The sequence below is a fragment of the Canis lupus genome, chromosome 15 (genome assembly GCF_011100685.1).
Source record: "Canis lupus familiaris isolate Mischka breed German Shepherd chromosome 15, alternate assembly UU_Cfam_GSD_1.0, whole genome shotgun sequence".
Taxonomy (NCBI): domain Eukaryota; kingdom Metazoa; phylum Chordata; class Mammalia; order Carnivora; family Canidae; genus Canis; species Canis lupus.
In genome coordinates this window covers 40338145-40360889 of record NC_049236.1, presented here as the reverse complement: position 1 = coordinate 40360889, position 22745 = coordinate 40338145, and the positions used below count along the sequence as shown (strand labels likewise).

General features: G+C 37.4%; 1 protein-coding gene across 7 annotated transcripts in view; it reads right to left on the bottom strand.

Annotated features, from left to right (window-relative positions):
* The window catches only part of ANO4 (anoctamin 4), a 404256-nt gene that overhangs the window by 80068 nt on the left and 301443 nt on the right, over nucleotides 1-22745 (bottom strand). For all 7 annotated transcript variants that reach the window (XM_038558801.1, XM_038558802.1, XM_038558799.1 and 4 more), the window contains 5 exons: nucleotides 15156-15211; nucleotides 12663-12784; nucleotides 8999-9133; nucleotides 7830-7926; nucleotides 3036-3096 (listed from right to left, as the gene is read on the bottom strand). In XM_038558801.1, the coding sequence (XP_038414729.1) occupies nucleotides 3036-3096; nucleotides 7830-7926; nucleotides 8999-9133; nucleotides 12663-12784; nucleotides 15156-15211 (471 nt within the window). The remainder of the gene's footprint in view (nucleotides 1-3035; nucleotides 3097-7829; nucleotides 7927-8998; nucleotides 9134-12662; nucleotides 12785-15155; nucleotides 15212-22745) is intronic.

Genomic DNA, 22745 nt, shown 5'->3' with positions numbered 1-22745 from the left:
CAATTCAGAGGATGAATTATTCCAGGCTTGCCTTGCCTAGAGTGTCCCTAAAATGTTCCCTTCTGCCCAAAGGTTATTGCAATACATCTATCAGATTTTTGCTGGATACCCTCTAAGGCCCAAGGACTGTCACATTTCTAATCTACCCATTTGCAACTCAGAAGCTTCTCAGCTCCAAGTTCTGGGCAGCCACCACCAATCAACTGAGGTTGGCAAGGATAAAATATAACTATTTGTTATCACCAGCATAAGACATTAAAACCTGCAAAGATGGGATCCAATTCCCCTTATAATGGTGGTACTGGGTGAGGGGTAGGGAAGATGACGACCTATGCCTATAGACAAATGTCATTATATCAAAATTTCACTTCTCTAGAGTCTCAGAAGATAAACTGGGAGAAGAAAACATTATTACAGTCAAAATTGGTGAAGTACTAAGTAAATAAGGGAGTTTTGTGTATTAATTCTTCCAGTAAATTACTTTCTATTCCTAAGAATTAACTTATTACATAGCAGACTCATGGGCCAAAGCAGAGCTGCCCAACAGGTATGCTAGGGATGATTACAGGTGTACAAGAGGTAATATTCCTTTCATCTCTTGGGGCAGGTAAGCAAAGGTACTTAGGGCAGTATCGTGTATCTCAGTATGCTGTGCAAATATTGCCATTTCATATGTGTGTCATGACTGGAAAAAGCTTGGGAACCACTGGTTTAATAGATGAATCCATTTTCTACAGTATCCTCAATGGTAACTATGGCAAAGCTTAAGCACTGGGTGGCTTATTATATATACTTCCTATTATGGTTACCAATACAAATATATTCTAGAAAAACCCAATACACATTCTTGATCTGAGAGCTCAGTCCCATAACCAAAATTCTGTTCTGATTAGCTTCCTTTGTTTGCAAGGGATGGAGAGGCACATGCATTAAGGTGTAGCACAGATAATGAGGGCTCTTCACAAGTCCTATCAAGGAATCCCATGGGAATTAAAAGACAGCCTATTCAAGAGACAGGATACAGAAGCCAGCAGTTTGAGAGACTTCAGCCACAAGAGATCCTAAGTCCTTACCCTGATATCCTAATAACACAATTTGGCTACATTCTCTCTTTCTCTTTGGGAGGCTCTCTTGCATTTTCTCCCAGTTGGCTACCAGTGAGCTTATGGACTCTCTACTTTATATATTTTTCACTAATACTTTGCTTTTGCTTCTTTCTAGGTTCTGATTTCTCATAACTTCAACCTGCTCATAACTTCTTCTGATCCTTACTTTTACCTCATGGTCAATCTCAATTTCCTTCTTTCTCCCCCCTTTCTGTCCTCTCTGGATCTTACAGTGTCAATTCCTATTCCTGACTCTGTCTCCACATTTTTCAATCCACATTGAAATGTGGATTATTCTTGAGAATAAGCCCATGGGTGACCTTGCCAGTTCTTCTTTGGGCAGAACCGTAGTTTTTCCTCCAGGCTATGGTTTGACTAGGTTCTTGGGCATCATGCTCCTTCAACAGAGCTGTAGTGGGAGAAACAATTTTCCTTTGAAGATTTCTAGATAGGGAAAACAGTATATCTAGAACAAGCCTCCTCAGGAGAACAAGATTTTTATATTTTCCATTGTCAAGGAGACCATTTAAACACATTCATTTTCTTATTTTTTTAAAAAAAAAACTTTTGATAATTTGCTTCTTTATCCCTTTTCTTTTTCCCATCCATCCATCCATCCATCCATCCAAAAAATGAATCTCTCTGTCTTCAAAAGAAATGTATGGAATTTGGGATCCCTGGGTGACTCAACAGTTTAGCACCTGCTTTCGGCCCAGGGTGTGATCCTGGAGACCCGGGATGGAGTCCCATAGCAGGCTCCCTGCATGGAGCCTGCTTCTCCCTCTCTCTCTCTCTTCTCTTCTCTCCCTCCCTCCCTCCCTCCCTCCCCCCCCCCCTCCCCGTCTCTCATGAATAAATAAATAAAATCTTAAAAAAAGAGAAACGTATGAACTCTCCAATAATTATAATGATCCTTGAGGAACACAAATCTACTAGGGGAGATAAACTGTGTTTGCAAATCATTTTAAGTGTCTGAAGAATACCCAAAACCAAATGTTACGAGGTTCAAAGGACGAAGATGACAATTCATCTAGTCTCTGAAAGATGGAGAAGATCTGATGTTCATTCCAGACAGAAGGAACAACATGAGCCTAAGGCTTGAGTTAGCAGAGTTTTGTAATATCAAAACAGAGATTCTAGCAGAAATGCATAATAATTGTGAAAAATTAAATTAAAACCAAGTTGAAAAAATAGAGTGTAAAAAAAAATCTTTCATTACTGCTCACTTACTCTTTCCACAGGGAAATCCTCTCTTCAAAGGTAATAACCATAAACTGCTATAAATTTTCCCAGACTCCTTTCTATCCTACTAAACCAAAACATTAAAATGATTTGATGAGAAAGATACTAAAACTCATTTTTCGAAGAAGTAGGTTAAGTACTTTCTTTGGGTTAAGAAATTCTTTAAGTGAATGTTCCATCACATTTTGTTATCATGGAGCTGTTGACTTAAACTGATGTAAAAGAACTCAATTCAGTTTTGTAAATAGCTCTCATTTTTAGGGGGTCATTTTAACCAGAACTGGAAGGAAGCCAGAGGTGAGTACTCATACTTTAGGGGGATGAAAAGATTTCACTCACAACAGAAAGTCCCACATACTTCAATGAGTACTTAGATCTTCACCAGATTTTTTGATATACTATAAATTTTTTTTTGTCTCCAACAGAAGGCGAATTTTACTTTAATAATGGAATATTGACGAAATTGTCAAAGGCTTAAGAGAAATCAGATGTATTTCTCCTCTACAACAGTGCTTTTTAAATAAACTAAATGATTTTTTTTTTTAGCCGCTCGAATCTAATAGAATGGCCGACTGAATTTATTTAAGCCTCTTTCTTTCACATTTACATGACAAAATCAAATTTCTGAAAGAACATGTTCTAGAGCATATGTGGGGAACTCAAGTTACATGGATGCAGGACACTTACCCCAAACTGCCATGAAAACAGCAAAGAATACAGTGGCTCCATTATCAAAGAGGTGGGTTACCTGGGAACATTATGAATCATAGTTAAACTAGTTTCTCATATACCAAGTTTCAATTCACAGTTTTTCAAAATAAAAATAAATGAATTTTGCGATGTTTCTTTGGGATATTTTCCTTTTGGATCATAATCAAGGAGGTCGTTCCTCCAATTATGAAGTTGTTTGGGTATGTAAGGAGGATCTGTTCCCTTTATGTAGGTATCATCAAGTTGAACATAAATTTATCAACAGCCCCAATACTGCTAAGAATTTTCTTTGATGCCCCATAAAAACTATTATACATGGACATATGTATATTATATACTTTTACTTAAGACTAGGAAGGTATTATTGCTGCTTTAAAGGCTTCTGATTTCTATTTTTAATGCCTCATTTATTCACTTGGAAAACCTGGCTATCTTGTCTGTGTAGTTTTGAACAAACACTTTCTGGGCTACCCTCTGGATTTTAGTATTACAAAGAAGAGAGAGTAGACCATTAACAAAATCCACTTCCACCTTTATTAAAGCCTCAGGTAATCACTGTATTTACCTATTACATATAACACAAAGACAGCTAGCAAATACTTTATTGCCAGATAATATATTCTATCACAAACACCACAGCAGAAAGCTATTTGTCCTGCAAAACTGCCATGGTCATTTCTGCCTCCAGGATAAATCACACCGTGTCATGCCAAATTGAAATGATGACTGATACATTCATTTTTTTTAAATTTATTTTTTATTGGTGTTCAATTTACTAACATACAGAATAACCCCCAGTGCCCATCACCCATTCACTCCCACCCCCCGTCCTCCTCCCCTTCTACCACCCCTAGTTCGTTTCCCAGAGTTAGCAGTCTTTACGTTCTGTCTCCCTTTCGGATATTTCCCACACATTTCTTCCCCCTTCCCTTATATTCCCTTTCACTATTATTTATATTCCCCAAATGAATGAGAACATATAATGTTTGTCCTTCTCCGACTGACTTACTTCACTCAGCATAATACCCTCCAGTTCCATCCACGTTGAAGCAAATGGTGGGTATTTGTCATTTCTAATAGCTGAGTAATATTCCATTGTATACATAAAAGATACATTCATAAAGCATAATCTTTTTTGGGTACTTTATAGCTCTCTATAAAATATACTTTACTGTCCCTTGGAGAATGTGCCAACTATAAACAGGTATTTTCCTTTTATATCAGAGTGTGAAGTATTTCAAAATTTTCCAAAAGTTCTTCTTTTTCTTTGAACATAGGAGAGATAAGCAGCATTAAAATACCTCATGTATACAAAAGGCAAAAGCCAATATTTCGTATGCTAGAGGGGAGTGTTAAATGGTATATTGCATATCATATAACACACTGAGCATTAAATCAAGCCTGAGATTTCCAGTGGTATGTGGCTGGTGTGCACTCTCTATTAGGGTATTTATAGGGTGTTGGTGGAAGTTGTAGCTTGTGCCATCAGATTAGATTCTGGAATCAGTTGTAGTGGTCATTGTTTTTGGCTGTTCACATTGTCTTTCTCCTTCCTCCTGGTAATAGATGCCTCTCATGTAGGTCCCTATGGGCATGTTGCTCAAAGAGAACCAATTAGAGTCCTTTCCTGGGACTGATAAACAAACATCTGGAGAGGGACATTTTTCTGCTGCAGTTACTTGGGAATATTTGAATCAGGAGGGGGGTGAGTTAGTAAGGATTTTTGGTTCCTACTAAAACGGTACGTTAAAATAGCCTGATGGCTCCCTTTGCCAAAATCAACCCTAGAGAAGCAGACAACAGATTCTGGGAACCAAAAAAACACAAAAACAAAGACCCTAAGGAACCCCAGGGGAGGTGGAAAGTTGCCTTGAACTGGTGTGTGTGTGTGTGTGTGTGTGTGTGTGTGTGTGTGTGTGTAGGAAGTGGTGGTATACAGGGAGAGTTAGTGGCAGTTCTCTAGCAGAGTGGAAGCTTATCATGGAACAAAACATAAGTTCTACTCTAGCCTCTCCCTCCATGGTCATTGGATATGTCTCCCATCAAATCAGCTGCAGCTGGTTCTTGGAGTAATATCAAGGATGCTCAGAGTTCTGACTGGCTGAGGAGAAAAGGAGATGCTCCCTGGCCAGCTGGCATTCTCTCCTCAGCCCAGGTCCTCTTAGACTCTAGGACTGGTAGATTGCAGTCAGGGGACAGTGGCTCCGCCCAATTCTGTTTTGTTCTAGGCAGATTTAAAAACGAAACTCTGACCAAAAAAGTCCTCTGGAAAAGTCAGCGCACAGTGGTGCCCGGGACAAACTGTCCTCTCCTTTCTGTAAATTCACCAGGACTGACAACTGAGGGCCTGGCCTCTGACCGTTACTCAAAAGTGGTTGACACCTCCAGGGGATAGGCATGCACAGGCCAACATAATGAAGTATTTGGGGAGGACAGCGGACTCCAAAGAATTCCAAACTAGGCAACATCAATGTTCTGAAACTGACATTCTGTAACAGCAGATCAAGCATTTTTAAAAAGCATACAAATTTGCTTAAGGAGATAAAGAAGACAGAAATCTCATATTGTGGCAATCGGTAGCCACCTTCCCTATCATGTGACAAGAACCTGTCTGCAGAAGGGTCATGCAGACAGAAAGCCAAAGAGCGACATCTTGGAGGACCAGTTTAGGCCTGGAGGCTCTTGTTCTCAGTGTGAGCTATTTTAGTATATTTTCCAGTGAAATGAGCCAATAAGTCCTTTCTGCTTAAGCCAATTTAAGTTGGCTTTCTGATCTTGCAAATGTAATGGCCGGAACTAAAGCATTCCTGACCAGCAGAACAGCCATTGATTAGAGTGATCTGGGCTCTGACTTGATCCAATATTCCTATGTATCCTCAGTCCTATGAAATTGGTTTGGCATTTCTAATAAATGCTTCTAAAGGAAACACTATAGACCTTCAATTCTTTCATTCTGAGACTTTTTCAGTTTTCATTTTACTAAATTTTTTAAGGCAAGACCAAATCTAAAATCAGGAATCCAAACTTCTTGTAGCCTCAGTATGGCACAATGATATGTTTTGCAGTCAGATAAATCAAGGCCTAGCTACTTACTACTGTGTGACCATGGATGACTAATTTTTACCTCTGAGTAAAATAAGAGTAATAACATCTATCTTGAAGTTGCTGTAAGAATTAGAAATAAAAATGTAGGTTGCCTAGATACTTTTATATCTACGGCCCAGCTATTATTATAATTAATACTGTTCTAGATCTTACGTTCAGTAGAATAACTGTTCAACTAGCTCCTATAAAATCGGAGCACTCTGAACTATCTATGATGAACCTTTCAGGGAATCATCACAGATCTCCTAAAAAGAAAACTTCACTCAAGTCCTATCTTTTCATGTAAAAAACAAATACCCTTAAACAACAATAACAATAAAAGACTGGCTTTCTGAGATTTCCCTCAAAGCAGAACTTTTACACCTGGGTCATTCAAGCTTAACTCATGATCTTTAAACAAAATTATATTACTGACCAAACTCTTGATTCTCATCAGATCTGTACTTCCTAAGCTCATTCTGTTAAATTTGTCCTCACTCACTCAGATCTGTATGTTCTCCAAAGGTAGGGAGAGTATTTTGTGTCTTTTTGGTCCCTTGCAAGCACTTATCTAAATCTTTCGAATATCACAGCTGGCTGCTGTGGTTTGGGTTCCACCCATATAGACTGGCCACTTGCAGTGCTATAGACATCATGGATGGGCGGCCTCCTGGGCTGTCTATCAAATGTTTTCTCATTTAAAACAAAACTCTGCTATGCCAATAGTATAATCAGATAGATCCAAACTGCAGGGATTGCAGACATTCAGTAAAGTCTGAAATGTATCTGAAATCTGAGCAAGTCAACATGTAGTAGTCTTGGAAAAGTCTTTAGCAGCCCATACTCAGCTATCGCTTTGTATTAGTGACACTGCCCATAAGTAAAAAATAAGGAATTAGATGAATGAGTCTAAAATTTTAATAAAGTAAGGCCTAACATGATAAAAACATGCAATAACATATAATAGATGTAATGATGCTATGTATTTGTTTTTTTTCAAAGGACTTTTCCATATATGTACTATCTTCTCTGGTCTTCATGACATGCCATGGGGCAGAGAAGGCAGGTATCATCACTGCCTGCATTTTAGAGATGAGAGAGCTCAGCCTCAAAGAGACTGTCTGTGCACACGGTCAAGGAGGCAAGTAGCTGAAGTAGTCTTGAATCTAATTTTTTTTTTTTTTTGACAACAACAATAATGAAGGAGGAAAGTCATGGCAGCTCTCATTGACTAAGAGCTTACCATCTGCCAAGCACTTTGCTCTGTACACATTTTATCTCACTTCTTATAACAATCATATGAAACAGGTATCACATTCTCCATCTTACAGATAAGAAAACTGCGGCTCAGAGGTAAATAACTTGTTCTGGGGCTGACAAGTGGTAAAGAGCAGAGTCAAGATCTGAGTCTTTCTCTGACTCTACCAACTGCACTCTTTGCAGTATGTACACTGTACCTTCCTGTGATGACAATCAGAGCTAATACATTTAAAGTACATATACAGTAAAAAAAAATATATATATATGTTTGAATTAGAACACCAAGTGATAGAGGTAACTTTCTCCTACAATATAAACTTGAGAATCAAAGACCAGAAATGACAAAAACAATACAGCTACCCTCTGTTCCTCATGAAAATACATGAAAAATTCAATCTACCCAGAATGCTGTAGATTTGAAATTACCTTGGCATAAACGCAGCTGTCTGACAGCCTCATGAATGGACAGTATTTATCGCACACAGGACACATGATGATATCTGTAGCTTGGCAGACTTCTTTACTGGAAAACAGAACAGAAAGGACTGCTTTTTAATGATAGCAGAGCATGTTTCCCCCTCCAATTTCACCAGAATCCTTAACCACTAAATAATATCCAGTAGATTAGATTTTTGTCTTTAGAAGCTTCCTAGTCATATCTGTTATTAATGTAAACAAGAGCCTGCACATTTTAATAATTTGATAAACCTACTCATTTATGAGGCTGTTTCTTGGCTTTACATATTAATAAGTTAAACTCTGAAAATACAGGAATCAAAACACTGGATGTTTTGCCCTAAATTATACAAAAGTCATTCACAACATTGCACAGATTTGAAGCAATTTCATACTGAACTGTAGGAACAGTCAGGTACCTAAAAGTGCCTGCCTCAATCTCTATGTGCATGATAAGTGAAAAGTAATAATGGAGGGATAAATAAAAATATGATGCATTAGTTCTAGGGGAAAACTACATTCCTATTTAACAATTTTACCAGAAAGTAAAATATTTTTGCAGGTGGGAGAATCAATCAACCACTTTTACTTTTGCAATCACTTCTAAAAGGCACATTTATTATTTATGATCATTGTCCAGCCTGGCAATAAAATCTCTGTGACTGCCTTAAACGGTATCTGGTGAGAGAGCTGAGATAATAATCCTCAATAGTGAATCATTCTTAAGGCCCCAACAAGTTGGTATGATGTCTTTCTGGCTTAGGTTTAAAGGGTCCTTGTCAAACACAGAATTCATAAAAAGGACTGTCAACCCACCATTTTTGCAGGATTAGCAGAAAAAGGTAAAAAGTCAGAGAAAGAGAGCCACTTTTAGCCAGCGAAGGAAAGCCATTTTTCCATGGACACAGAGTGGCCTATAAGTCCATAAAGGTAAACTCTGCTTTCTTGGTAACTGAAGACAACAGCCACACTGGCAATGGATGGAAGATCTAGTGAATTGAACCTCCTGAATTCTTCCCAGGAGGGACTGAGAAGGAAGTGAGGAGGAAAAGTGGGCCCACATATGGGAAGATCCCCCAAAGCACCATCACCCATTTCTAAATAGAAGCAAAGGCAGGCTTACCCAGAGCTCCCCCTACCTGACTTGGCAGTGATCCAGAGTGATGACTCCATACAAAAAGACGAACAGTCCAATGAAGGCAGCTGGGAAGAGCATGCCAGTGTACCAGCCCAACCAGGCAAAATACAACCCAATCTTCTCTCCAAAGTACCGCCTGTTTAAGACATGAGAGCCTTGCATATCATAGTGAAGTGTTTAGAGTTTAGGCATTATAATACTTTGCTCAATCATTTTACTTTGTAGCAGCCTTGATGATAAATAATGCATCCAAGAGAAGAGAGCGCTTGACCAAATTAAGGTTGTGGGCTTAAATTTCTTCTTCTTTTATTATATATCAGAAACAGAATGAGCATAAAAGAACATGATTATACACAAGCTTGTTCTCAGAACACAGAATAAACCCATGCCCATTCAGGAAGATACAACACTTAATACAGAACCAGGAGAATTTGAAACATGAGAGACAACACATAATCTCATCTTTGCCGTTTTTGAGGGTATGCTTGTTTGTAGCACATGTATTGTGATTACACATATCTTTAAAAATAGGAAACAAAGTTATTGTGAAGAACTTTAAGCACCCCTTTCAAGATTTCATAGCTTTCTAAGATGTTTACAATGATATGATCACAAGATATTAGAAACTCTAATTATGAAGATTCAACATGAGTCGATACTGAGAGCAACTTTTCCTTTTAAGTGATGATTTTTCACGTTTCAACATCTACCTCAACAAATACTTCTCTGAGATTAACTAGTCTGCGTAGTCCCCTGCAGTCTGCAAAGTTTACAAGTATCCAGGGAATTCCTTGAATTTCTTTTCCAAACACCATTAGTAATATAATTGACTTATGTTAGAATGTAACCCAAATTGCACTTTCTATGCCTCTCAAAAGCTTTATTTCATTAGTTGGAGGTTAATTCTTTTTAGTCTAATATAAGAATATTCTAATTATTTTTTTCATTCTCATTCTAAACACATGTTGTTTTGACCACCAGTTTCCAAATACTGGCTTCTGCTTTCCTCTTAGAATGTCCAGTAGTCCCTAAAAGCTCCTTAAAATGGGGTAAAGATGATTTATTTATCCTATCTTTCACTGTGTCCCAGAAGAAATTTTCTACTCTTGGAAGACTTTTCCAACAGACATTCAAATATGCAGATACATTCTTTCATTCATTCCACATATAAAACAACACCTTCCCTGTGGCAAATATTGTGCTAGGAGCTGAGGATACAATGATGAGCAAAGTAAGGTTGGTCCCTGCTCTTGTGCAGCTCACAGGATGACAGAGGATACAGATGTCAATCAATTAAAGAAATAAGTTTACAATTAGAATACTGGGAAAAGGGCTACAAAAGTAGAGGAATACAATTCCACAACGACATAAACCAAGACCATGTGACCACCCTAGTTAGGGAAGACTTCTCTGAGGAGGTGAGGAGGACCTGAGCCAAAGGCAGACACTCAACCACTGAGCCATCCAGGTACCCCCTGATCCTTGTCTTGGGAGAATGGGAAAATCCTAAGAGAGTTTTAACATTCAAGGGACATAATTAGATTTATATTCCAAAGAGATCACTCTGTCTGAGGGTAGAGAATAAACTGGAAGGGGCCAGGGTGGGAAAGAGGGAAACCAAGTATGGGACAACAGCTATAGTTCAGATTATTAGGTGAAGGACATAGTATGACAGAGGAGGTCCTGGGATGTGGCCAGAATTGAGAGACATGGGGGAAACAAAATCTATAGGACAAGAGCTATTTAAGAGATGAGATTCCCTAGATATCCACAACTTCATTCTACTCAAATATTGCTTATGCTTTTCATTTCCCTTCCTTTTAGCCAATACAAATCCTACTCTCTTCCAGGCTCAGCTCTACAGAGCTTTCTACAGAGGCACCAACCCATACCTATCCTTTCCATTTTTCCAAACTCTTATGAAATTTATCACCCTGGAGCACCTGGATTGCTCAGTCAGTTAGGCGTCTGCCTTTGGCTTGGGTTGTGATTCCAGGGACCTGGGATGGAGCCTCACATCGGGCTCCCTGCTCAGTGGGGAGTCTGCCTCTCTCTCTCTCCATCTCTCTCTGTTCCTCCCCCTACTCATGCTCTCTCTCAAGTAAATAAATAAAATCTTTAAAAAAATCATCTCTGGAAGGTATCATTGGTTGCCTGATCCAACCCCCAATCTCCATTAACAAAACAACTTATCACCTCCATCACACATTTTACCTAATTGTGCACAGTCTTGTATTGTTTTCTATTTGTTTCAAATATGCAGAAACTGTTTTCCTGAAGAAAACTGAGTTTCTCAGAGACTATTGTCTTTGGCAATAGTATTTAGCATCATACTAGAAACACAATGGGCAGTTAATACTCATTGACAAACTGCAAAGTCTTAAAATACTGTCAGGGAGGGCAGATATTTTGTTGCAGTAATTCTCTAATTTTTAATCAGTGTAATCCTGCAATATTGGGACCGAGGCTGGGAAGATCCCTGTGTTAGCATGTATTGAGACTCATCAAAAGAAAATGATCTTATCTCAGAAAATATTTTCCACTCACCCTGATCATCTGGATCATTTGTTACTAACACAAAAAGCAGTACACATTTCGTCAATGACCTTGAGTAACAACAGGAGTAAATGCTTAGTAACAATGACTCTGGCAGGAAGAATGATGGCCCGGGGAGACAAAATGTAAAGTGAGATGTCTTACTACTTCATTTTCCTCTGGGCTCATTTTTAAAAAGATTTTAAGATCTTTTTAAAGATTAAAAAGATTTTATTTATTCGAGAAAGAGCAAGAGAGAGAGAGAGAATGCATGAGGGAGGGGTTGGGGCAGAGGGAGAAGGACAGACTCCCTGCTGAGCAGGGAGCCCATGGTGGGGCTTGATCCCAGTACCCTGGTATCATGACCTGAGCTGAAGGTAGATGGCTAACCAACCAAGCCACCCAGGCGCCCCAGTTCTGGGTTCATCTTTTAAGGGCACTAGTGAAAGTAAAACAAATCCAGCTAGTCTAGGAAATGAGACATGATTTTCTTTCATATAAGGAATCCACAAAGTGTGGATTATTGCTACCCAATCTTAATGATCAGTCTCTAAATAATAAGACATCAGAGTATAAGGCTGCCATAGCAGAAAGTTGGACATAAATAGTTGAATAAAAAATATACTTCCACTGTACAATTATCAGAGGTTAAAAGCTGATAGGCTAATTTGACTTGCAGAATTAAAACAATCTTGAAAGGTTGTTAGTGGAAAATTACAATAAGCCTGTAATGTATTAGAATGACAGAACTCCATTTTTCCTACTTACACAGATAGTAACAGATATTCCATTTGTCACTAATATATGCAAGCACATCATCTTTCTGCAATTACCGATAGTTTGTCAATAAGGGTCATAGATGACCCGCTCCTTATAAAGTCCTGTTGGGGGGGGGGGCTGAGCTGACCTCACAGGCTCCTTCCTAAGGCCTTTTTGGAGGAAGCCCCATCCTCATCAGAGTGAGGTCTAGTTTCCTAAGAATGACCCATGTCTTCTGATGAGTTGCCTTCTTGAGATGAAGCCAGATTTGAGTAAGAGCTGTGTAACTCCGAGTTTCATCTTGTCCCAGCCGACAGTCTGCCCTAATCGTTCTGTGCAAGTTTAATGTTTGCAGCTGGTTAAGAACTCACCTTACAAGATCCAAAGGCTGGTATTTATACCACACGCCCCAGGAAGCCCAGCACTCATAGAGCAGATGTCGGTGGTTTTCCGCTCCATGAGTTCTAATGGAGTTTTTACTTCTGTAACTTCCCTGGGATAAAAACACAACTGCCAGTGAGGTTATACCCAAAAAAAGCCATAAAGAAAAGCTGATAGTAATACTAGTCTCTTACGGCAGAAGTAACAATAGGGGTAATTTAAAGAAGAAATGGATCCACACTACTGAAAGGAAAGCGGTTATCGTGGACACAATCTTGGTGATGCTCCCATGATTGTAAAAAGAACATGCTTGCTAGGAATCAGGCAGGTTTGAATGGATTCAAATTCAGCTCTGCTACTTTTTATGTAGAAGGTCTTAAACTCTCTGAGCCTCAGATTCTTGGTTCATAATGGAACTAATACTATGTGCCTTATTAGGTTTCTTTCATGGTTTAAGTGAATAGAGTGTCTTGCCTAAAGGTCATGCCCAAGACATAGCTCTCTTTTCCGTTTGTCTCAAGACAGAGTACTTGGTAAATAGCCATAGCTGTACACTTGCCTTCTCTACACAAAGCCCCTAAAATATAAAAGCTGGATGTAACCTCAAAGTTACAATTCAAATCCAATTCAACCATCTCAGGGAACAAATGAGGAGACCAAGGGCCAGAAAAGCAGAGGTTTTTTTTCCTGAGTTCAAGTTAGTGGCAATGCTAGTTTCACAAACAGAAAAAGTACTCTCTAGAAGTGGACTAATTTTTAACATTAACCTGAGAAGTTCTTTCTTAGTGGAAGGTGAACAAGGCTGAGCAACTAACTCAGGTTCTAGTTTCAGCTCAAACAACAACTCACACAGGAACTAAACGGGGCTAACCTTTCTCTAAATCACTGGTTAAATTTTTAACATGAAACAAGGGGAACAGTATCTGCCCTTCTTGCTTTTATGCCTCTGAAGGTTATTATGATGTTAAATAATATAATTAAGTTAAACTGAGAGGAAAGAGTCAATAGACGGATTTTGTTACTGTTGCTGCTGTTACTAATTTGGAAGGTTTCTTCTTAGAGAACACGGGGCTTTGTTGAGATATGAAAGCCAAAGAGAAGAGGCCTTGAGCTACTCTGTGGGGTTTTAGAGCTGCATCTTCTCAGACATCCTCCTACCTGCCAACTTCTCACCAAACAGATACTTCTGCTTACCTACCATTGCTCAGACACCGCCCTCACCAAGGGGAAGGGCTGGGCTGTGGGAGGATGCAGTTGTCACTGAAACATTTTTTTGAGAATGCCAGCTAATAACTACAGGAAGCCACATGATGTTTTTTGGGGGGGAGCAGAGTGATCTGTCTTTAGAGTTCAAAAATAACCTATGTGTGGCTTTAGAAAAACTTTGGGTCAAAATGTTTGCTTTTGTCATATGAAAAGGATCATTCCAAAAATGCTTCAGGGGAGTCTGTGAATAGCGTCTTGGGCCAAAGCTTCTAGTTTTCTTACTGAATAAGATTTGTAAAATTCTACATTACCTTTGTATCCTTGTGGTGTTTAAAACAACAGAAACAGCACTGTAAGCAACCCCCCCCCCAAAAAAAATAAAGGTATGCTTTGGAAAGAGTTGCCATTTGGGAACTGCTGGAGCTGTTCTCCGAGGTTTATTGGCAAACTGTTCACATTTTTTTTTTCTAACAGAAGACTTTTGGAACTCACTCCTAGGAGTTCCAGCCTAGCTATTTGTGGGATCCTACAGTGCATGGGCTACGAGAGTCATTGTTGTGCTCTATGCATCACACAGTAACTGATACAAAGTAGAGGCTCAATACCAAATACCATGAAGGTGACAACGATCTTTCACCAATCATGAGGACTATGTCCCTTAAAATCTATGTGTAAAAGAGAATTCTGAGTTACATAACCCAAGATTGAATGCGGACAACAGAGTTAAGGGTAATCACAGGTACATTTACTAAAGTCCTCATATAAGACAAAAATCATGTAGCAAATAAAAAGAATAACAAAATTTACATATCTTAAATGAGCAATAATAGGCAAAATACTCTTCATTTCCATTCATCACCCTTTGGGTACCAGAGACTTTTCAAGATGGCTCCTTCCTACTCTAAGGAATCACCATAGATTTCTTTGTTGCAGAGACTATGTATTTCAGGAACATTTTCCTCATGGGTCTGGTACCTCATGCAAATTTTCAATGCTTCTTTAATTTTATGACTTTGAGTCCCCTCAGCAATTCCTCTGGATTTGTGCTCATTGACTCTTGATTAAGTATTCTTACAATTACATAAAACAGATATATAGAAATAAATCTATGCTGGAGGAGTGATGTCACAATGCAAATAGGCCCTCCCTAATTATCTATTGAACAAATTAAATTCATTCTGAACAAATGTCATATCAGCAAACTCAACTGATGACTATTCCCAGAGCTGATTTAATAACAAGAAATTGACAGAGGAGGAGGAAAAGCAGGACAATACCTCATGCAGAGGAAATGCAGCTTCATAGGAGCCATTGGTAAGCAAACGATTCAGACCTAAAACAACAAACAAAGAAATTCAGTTTGAATTAATATTGAGTCTGACTCCTCATTCAAGATGAACGTAAGGGTGGTACTTTTTAGAGAAAACAATCTAGGCTTCCAAAAGTGATTCAAACCCAGCTGGGGACCCCAACAGTTTAGAAAGTTTCCTAGCTATCTGCTAGGAAATTGGACTCAAGCACTGGGAAATTAGATTTTCAAATAGAAACAAAACAGTGAAGCATACCTAGTATAGTGCCTGGCACAGAGATGGGAATATACTGAGAAAAGTAGATGAATCTATCATATAAAAAAAAGTTATTTTCTACCAAGAGCTCTTTTTATAATTTTCATCCAGAAGCTTCAATGTGGATAAATCTAACCCTTCTGCATTGGACTAGTGGTATGATTTTGAAAAAGTCACCTTGTCCTCAGACCTCAATTATCTCATACATAAAATGGGGAAGAGGTGTTGGATATGTGGAATTTTTTTTTTAGAGACATCATGTATCACAAGGGAGGGAAGGGCAGAGGGAGACACAGAGAGAGAATCTTAAGCAGGCTCCATGTTGGGCGTGGAGCCTGATGCAGGGCTCAACCTCACGACCTGACTGAGGTTAGGACCTGAGCTGAAATCAAGAGTTGGATATTTAACCAACTGAGCCAATTTGTGCCCTGGATATGTGGATTATTTTAAAAAGAGCTTTATTGAGGCCTAACTGATATACCATAAATGGCACAGATTTAAAGCACAGAATTCGGGAAGATCTGACTTCTATATGCACACCTGAAACCATCAGCACATCAAGATAGTGGACATATTCATACCCCAAAGTTTTATCATGCCACTTTGTAACTGCATTCCTCTCTACACCATCTCCAAGGCAGACACTGATTTGCATTGTCATTATCAGTTTGCATTTTCTAGAGTTTTATATAAATGGTATTATAGAGCATTACTCTTTTTTATCTGAATTCTTTCACTCGGGATAATTATTTTGAGATTTATCCATGTTGTAACTCTTTTTTTTTTATTGCTTGGCATTCCATCATATGGATATATAACTATTTATCTATTCCCCTTGATGTTTGTTTCCTGTCTTGAGCTATTACAAATAATGCCACTGTGAGCATTCATTTAGAAGTCTTTGTATGGATATCTGCTTTTATCTCTTTTGGGAAAATACTGAGAAGTGGAATAACTAGATCATATGGTGGATATATATTTAACATTATTTGCCATCTGCATATCTTCTCTTGTGAAATATCTGTTCAAATCTTATGCCATTAATTTTATTATTGTGTTATGATTTTAATATATTCTACATATTTTTCATTAGACATATGCTTTGATATTTTTTTCTCATAGGATGTGGATTCTCTTTTCATTCTCTTAAAAATATACTTCAGAGAGTAAAAGCCTTAATTTTGATGAAGCCCAATTTATCCTTTTTTTTTTTTTTTTTTTTTTTTTTTTACAAACAGTATTTAAGAAATTCCCAACTAACCCTAAGGCCACAAAGATTTTCTCCTGGAGTTTTTATAATTTTAGGTTTTATATTTAGATCTATGATCCATTTGGATTGATTTTTATATATGGGTTCATTTTTTTTTTTTTTGCATCTGGGTATGAATTGTTTCAGCACCATTTGTTGAAAAGAGAATCCTTTATACACTGAATTATCTGAGTCTTTGTCAAGAATCAATTGTCCACATATGTATGGCTCTACTTCTGGACTCTATTCTGTTCCACAGATCTATTTGTCTATCTTTACATCAATACTACACTCTTTTGATTACTATAGGTTTATAATAATTCTTGAAATCAAGTAGGGTTAGTCTTCCATTTGTGTTCTTTTTTTTTTTTTTCAAAGCTACTTTGGTTATTCTAGGTTATGTAATTTTATTCAGCTTGTCAATTTCCATAGACACATACACATGCACAAGATTGGGATTTTGTTTTTTTCTTTTTTAAAGATTTTATTTATTCATGAGAGACACAGAGAGTAGAGAGAGAGGCAGAGACATAAGCAGAGGGAGAAGCAGGCTCCATACAGGGAGCCTGATGTGGGACTCCATCCCGGGTCTCCAGGATCAGGCCTGGGCTGAAGTTGGCGCTAAACCGCTGAGCCACCCAGGCTGCCCCAACCTTGGGATTTTGACTGAGATTGCACTGAATCTACAGTTATTAAACTGGACAGAATTGACAATGTTGAGTCTTCTGATCCATGATCAGGGTATATTTATTTAAGTCTTAAATTTTTCTCACCAATGTTCTATAGTTTTCAGTGTATATACCTTACATATCTTTTTTTTTTTTTTAAAGATTTATTTATTTGAGAGAGATGAGGAGAGGCAGAGGGAGAAAGGAGAGAGTCTCAAGCAACCACACTGAGCATGGAGCCCAACGCAGGCCTCCATCTCACGACCCCAAGGACTATGACCTGAGTTGTAATCAAAAGTCGGATACTTAGCAGATTGTGCCACCCAGGCACCCCTTAACATATCTCCTGTCAGATAAGTATTTCATATTTTTTGATATTATTATAAATGGTATGGTCTTTAAATTTTTAATTCCTTAGTTGCTGGTTTATAGAAATACAACTGAGTTTTGTGTATCAGTTTTGTTTCTTGCAACATAGCTATACTCACCCTACTAGTGTTTTTGTAGATCCTGTTGGAACTTCTATACACATGGTTATGTCATCTGAGAATAAAGACAGTTTTATTTCTTTTTCAATTTGGATGCCTATTATTCTTTTTCTTGTCTTTCTTTTTACTACACTGGCTAGTAAAATGATGAATATGAGAGCAGACATACTTGTCCTGCTCCTTATCTTGAGGAAAAAAAGCATTTAGTTTTTAACATTAAGTATAATGTTAACTATAAGCATTTTATAGATGTACTTTATTGAGGTTGAGGAAATTCCTTTCTATTCATAGCTTGCTGAGTTTTTATCAGGAATGAATGTAGGATTTTGTCAAATACTTTTTCTGTGCCTCTGGAGATGACCATATTGTTTTCCTCTTTTATTTTGCCAAAGTATTAAACTATGTTGATTAATTTTAATAAACTCTACGCCAACTTACAGATCTGCATAAACCCTACTTGGTCATGATGGATTATATTTTTTATATATTGTTGAGTTTTATTTTAAACTTTGTTTATAATGTTTGCCTCTATTTTCATGAAGGATGTTTATTTGTAGTTTTCTAGTATAGTCTTTGCCTGGTTTGGGTACCTGGGTAATACTGCCCTATTCTCCATATTTCAATTTTGTGAAAGAGTTTAAAATTGGTATTATTTCTTTCTTGAATGTCTGATAGAATTCACCAGATAATCTGGGCAGGTAGGGGTATTTTTTGTGAGAAGATTTTCTTTCTTTCTTTTCCTTTCTTTCTTTCTTTCTTTCTTTCTTTCTTTCTTTCTTTCTTTCTTTCTTTCTTTCTTTCTCTTTCTTTCTTTCTTTCTTTCTTTCTTTCTTTCTTTCTTTCTTTCTTTCTCTCTCTCTCTCTCTCTCTCTCTCTCTTTCTTTCTTTTTTTTAAAGATTTTATTTATTTATTCATGAGAGACACAGAGAGAGAGAGAGGCAGAGACACAGGCAGAGGTAGGAGCAGGCTCCATATGCAGGGAGCCCGATGTGGGACTTGATCCTGTGACTTCAGGATCATGCCCTGGGCCAAAGGCAGGTGCTAAACCGCTGAGTCACCCAGGGATCCCTGTGAAAAGACTTTCAAGTACAAATTCAATTTCTTTAACATATATGGAGCTAATTAGGTTATTTCTTTTTTTAAATGCTTATATACATAAGTTCATTTTTTTCAAGTTCTTATTTAAACCCAAGTTAGTTAACATACAGTGTTATATTAGTGTCAGGTCTACGATATAGTGATTCAACACTTCCATACACCACCCAGCGCTCATCATGGTGCACTCCTTAATCCCCATCACCTATTTAACTCATACCCCCACCCACCTCCTTTCTGGTAGCCATTAGCTTATTCTATAGTGAAAAGTCTGTTTTTTGATTTAATCTCTCTTTTTGTCCCTTTGTGCATTTGTTTTGTTTCTTAAATTCCACATATGAGTGAAATCATATATTGTCTTTCCCTGACTTATTTTGCTTAATATAATACTCTCTAGCTCCACTCATGTCATTGCAAATGACAAGACTACCCCTGCTTGTGCTCTCTCTGTCAAACAAATAAATAAAAGTGTTAAAAACATAAACTAAAAAGCTGTAGTAATCAAAACAGTATAGTACTGGCACAAAAATAGACACATATATTAACAGAACAAAATAAAAAACCCAGAAATGAACCCACAATTATATAGTCAATTAATCTTCAACAAAGCAGGAAAGAATATCAAATGGGAAAAAGTCACTTCAACAAATGGTATTGGGAAAACTGGACAGCAACATGCAAAAGAATGAAACTGGATCATTTTCTTACACTATACAAAAATAAATTCAAGATGGATTAAAGACCTAAATGTGAGACCCGAGACCATAAAAATTATAAAAAAGAACACAGTAACTTCTTTTACATCAGGTATGTCTCCTGAGGCAACGGAAACAAAAACAAATACAAACTATTAGGACTTCCTCAAAATAAAAAGCTTAAGCACAGAAGGAAACAATCAACAAAACTAAAAGGCAACTTATGGAATGGGAGAAGATATTTGCAAATGACCTATCAGCTAAAGGGCTAATATCCAAAATATATAAAAAATACAACTCAACACCCAAAAAACAAATAACCTAATTAAAAATGGGCAGGAGATATGAATAGACATTTTTGGAAAGACATACAGATGGCCAATAGAACATGACAAGATTCTCATCATTATTTACCAGGAAAATGCAAATAAAAACTACAATAAGATATTACCTCACACCAATCAGAATGGCTTAAATCAACAACACAAGGTTATTTTTTTTCTTGAATGGGTTTTGATTATTTGCATCTGTCCAGAAATGTGTCCATTTAAGTTGTCAAACTTATTGACAAAAGGCTATTCACAATATTCCCTTAATATATCCCCAACTTTTTTGGTGGCAGCACCTCTACTATTCTTGGAAATTTAGGAATTTGTATTTTCTCTCTTTTCTTTCTGATAAGCCTGACAAGAAGTTTACATTAGTTTTCTATCACTGTGTAATAAATTACAAGAAATGTAGTAGCTAAAAACAAGAGCCATTTACTATCTCATACTTCTTTTGGTCAAAAGTCTGGGCATGCTCTACCTAGGTTCTCTGCTCTGGGTCTCACAACATCAAACTGCAAGTTTGGGCTAGACTGAATTCTTATCTGGAGGTTCAACTACAAAAGGATCCACTTCCAAGCTCCTTGGATTATTGACAGAACTGATTTCCTTGAGCTGACATTCATGACAACTTGCTTCTTAGAAACCAGCAACAGAGAGAGGGAGTCCCTGTTGCTGTAAGCGGCTGAGCTGGGGACAGGCCTAAACACTCTTTTAAAGGGCTTTCCTCCTTATGTCAGTCCCACCTAGGATTTTAAGTCAAAGTCAAACTGATTAAGAACTTTTTCACATCTGGAAGATCTCCTAAACTTTTCCACATAATGTAACACAATCACAGGAGTGACACAATCATCTATGCAATATTCCATTTGTTAAATGTAAGCTACATTTTCTACCTACACTTAAGGGGAAGGAATTACACAGGACATGACTCACTGGAGAATCACCTTGGGTGTGTTCACCACAAGGTTTATAAATTTTGTTTTGTTTTTAAAAGAAACAGCTTTTGGTTTCACTTATGTTATCTATTGTTTTTTCTGTTTTCTATTTCATTCACTTCTTCTATTATTTCCTTTCATCTACCTATTTTAATTCCTTTTTCTTTTTCTTGTTTCTTAAGGTGGAAGGGGGGTCATTAATTTTGACATTTCATTTCGTATATACACTATACATTTCTCCCTAAGTAATGCACACTTTTTGCATATATTGTTTTTGTTTTTATTGAGTATAACATACCAATTTTTCTTTTTTCACTGATGAGTTATTTAAAAGGTATTAGTTGTAAATGTTTGTAAAATTTCCAGAGATTATCTTCATATTAACATCTAATTTGTATCCTCTGTGGTCAAAAAACATAATCTGTCGAACTTGAATCCCTTTAGATCTATTAAGTCTTGTTTCATGTTCCCAAATATGGCCTATCTTGTTAATGTTCTACATGCACTTGAAAAAAACAAATAAAGAAGATGTGGTCAATGTATACAATGGAATATGACTCAGCCATTAGAAATGACAAATACCATTTGCTTCGACGTGGATGGAACTGGAGGGTATTATGTTGAGTGAAATAAGTCAATCGGAGAAGGACAAACATTATATGGTCTCATTCATCTGGGGAATATAAAAAATAGTGAAAGGGAATAAAGAGGAAAGGAGAAAAAATTAGTGGGAAATGTCAGGGAGGGAGACAGAACATGAGAGACTCCTAACTCTGGGAAACAAACTAGGGGTGGTGGAAGGGGAGGTGGGCAGGGGGTGGGGGTGACTGGATGACAGGCAGTGAGGGGGGCACTTGATGGGATGAGCACTGGGTGTTATTCTATATGTTGGCAAATTGAACACCAATAAAAAATAAATTTATACATCTGGAGAATATAAATAATAGTGAAAGGGAATAGAAGGGAAGGGAGAAGAAATGGGTAGGAAATATCAGAAAGGGAGACAGAACATAAAGACTCCTAACTCTGGGAAATGAACTAGGGGTGGTGGAAGGGGAGGAGGGCGGGGGGTGGGGGTGAATGGGTGACAGGCACTGAGGGGGGCACTTGATGGGATGAGCACTGGGTGTTATTCTGTATGTTGGCAAATTGAACACCAATAAAAAATAAATTTATTATTAAAAAAATAAAAAGAAAGAAAGAAAGAAAGAAAGAAAGAAAGAAAGAAAGAAAGAAAGAAAGAGAGAAAGAAAGAAAGAAAAACAACAGGTATTCTGCTATTGTTGGAGTGATCTAAAAGATTAATTATATTCACTGATAATGTTGTTCCGGTCTTCTAACCCCTACTGATTTTCTATTTATTCTATTAATTACTGAGAAAGAAGTATTGCAATATCCAACTATAATCGTGGAATTGTCTATTTTTCTTTGCAGTTCTGTCAGTTTTTGCAGTTTGAAGCTATAGGCTTTTAGGATTGTTATGTCCTCCTCATGAATTGATTGAATTTCCTTTTATCTCTGGTAATATTCTTTGCTCTGAAATCTATTGTGTCTGATATCAATATAGCCACTTCAGCTTTATTTTGGTTAAGCATGTTATAACTTTTTGGAACCTTTTACTTTTAACCCATTTGTGTCTTTAAAGTTTCTTGCAGGCAGCAAAGAATTAGGGCCTTCTAACCTCTGAATTTTGGATTGGGATCTTTAGAACACTTACATTCAATGCTCTGTGAATTAGGAGGTATTCCAATTTCACTGAAAATCCTTTGGGGTTGTTATTTCACTGGGTTTGGGTAGTTTCCTGATATATATGCACTAATTAGTACTCTGCTAAATACTTGA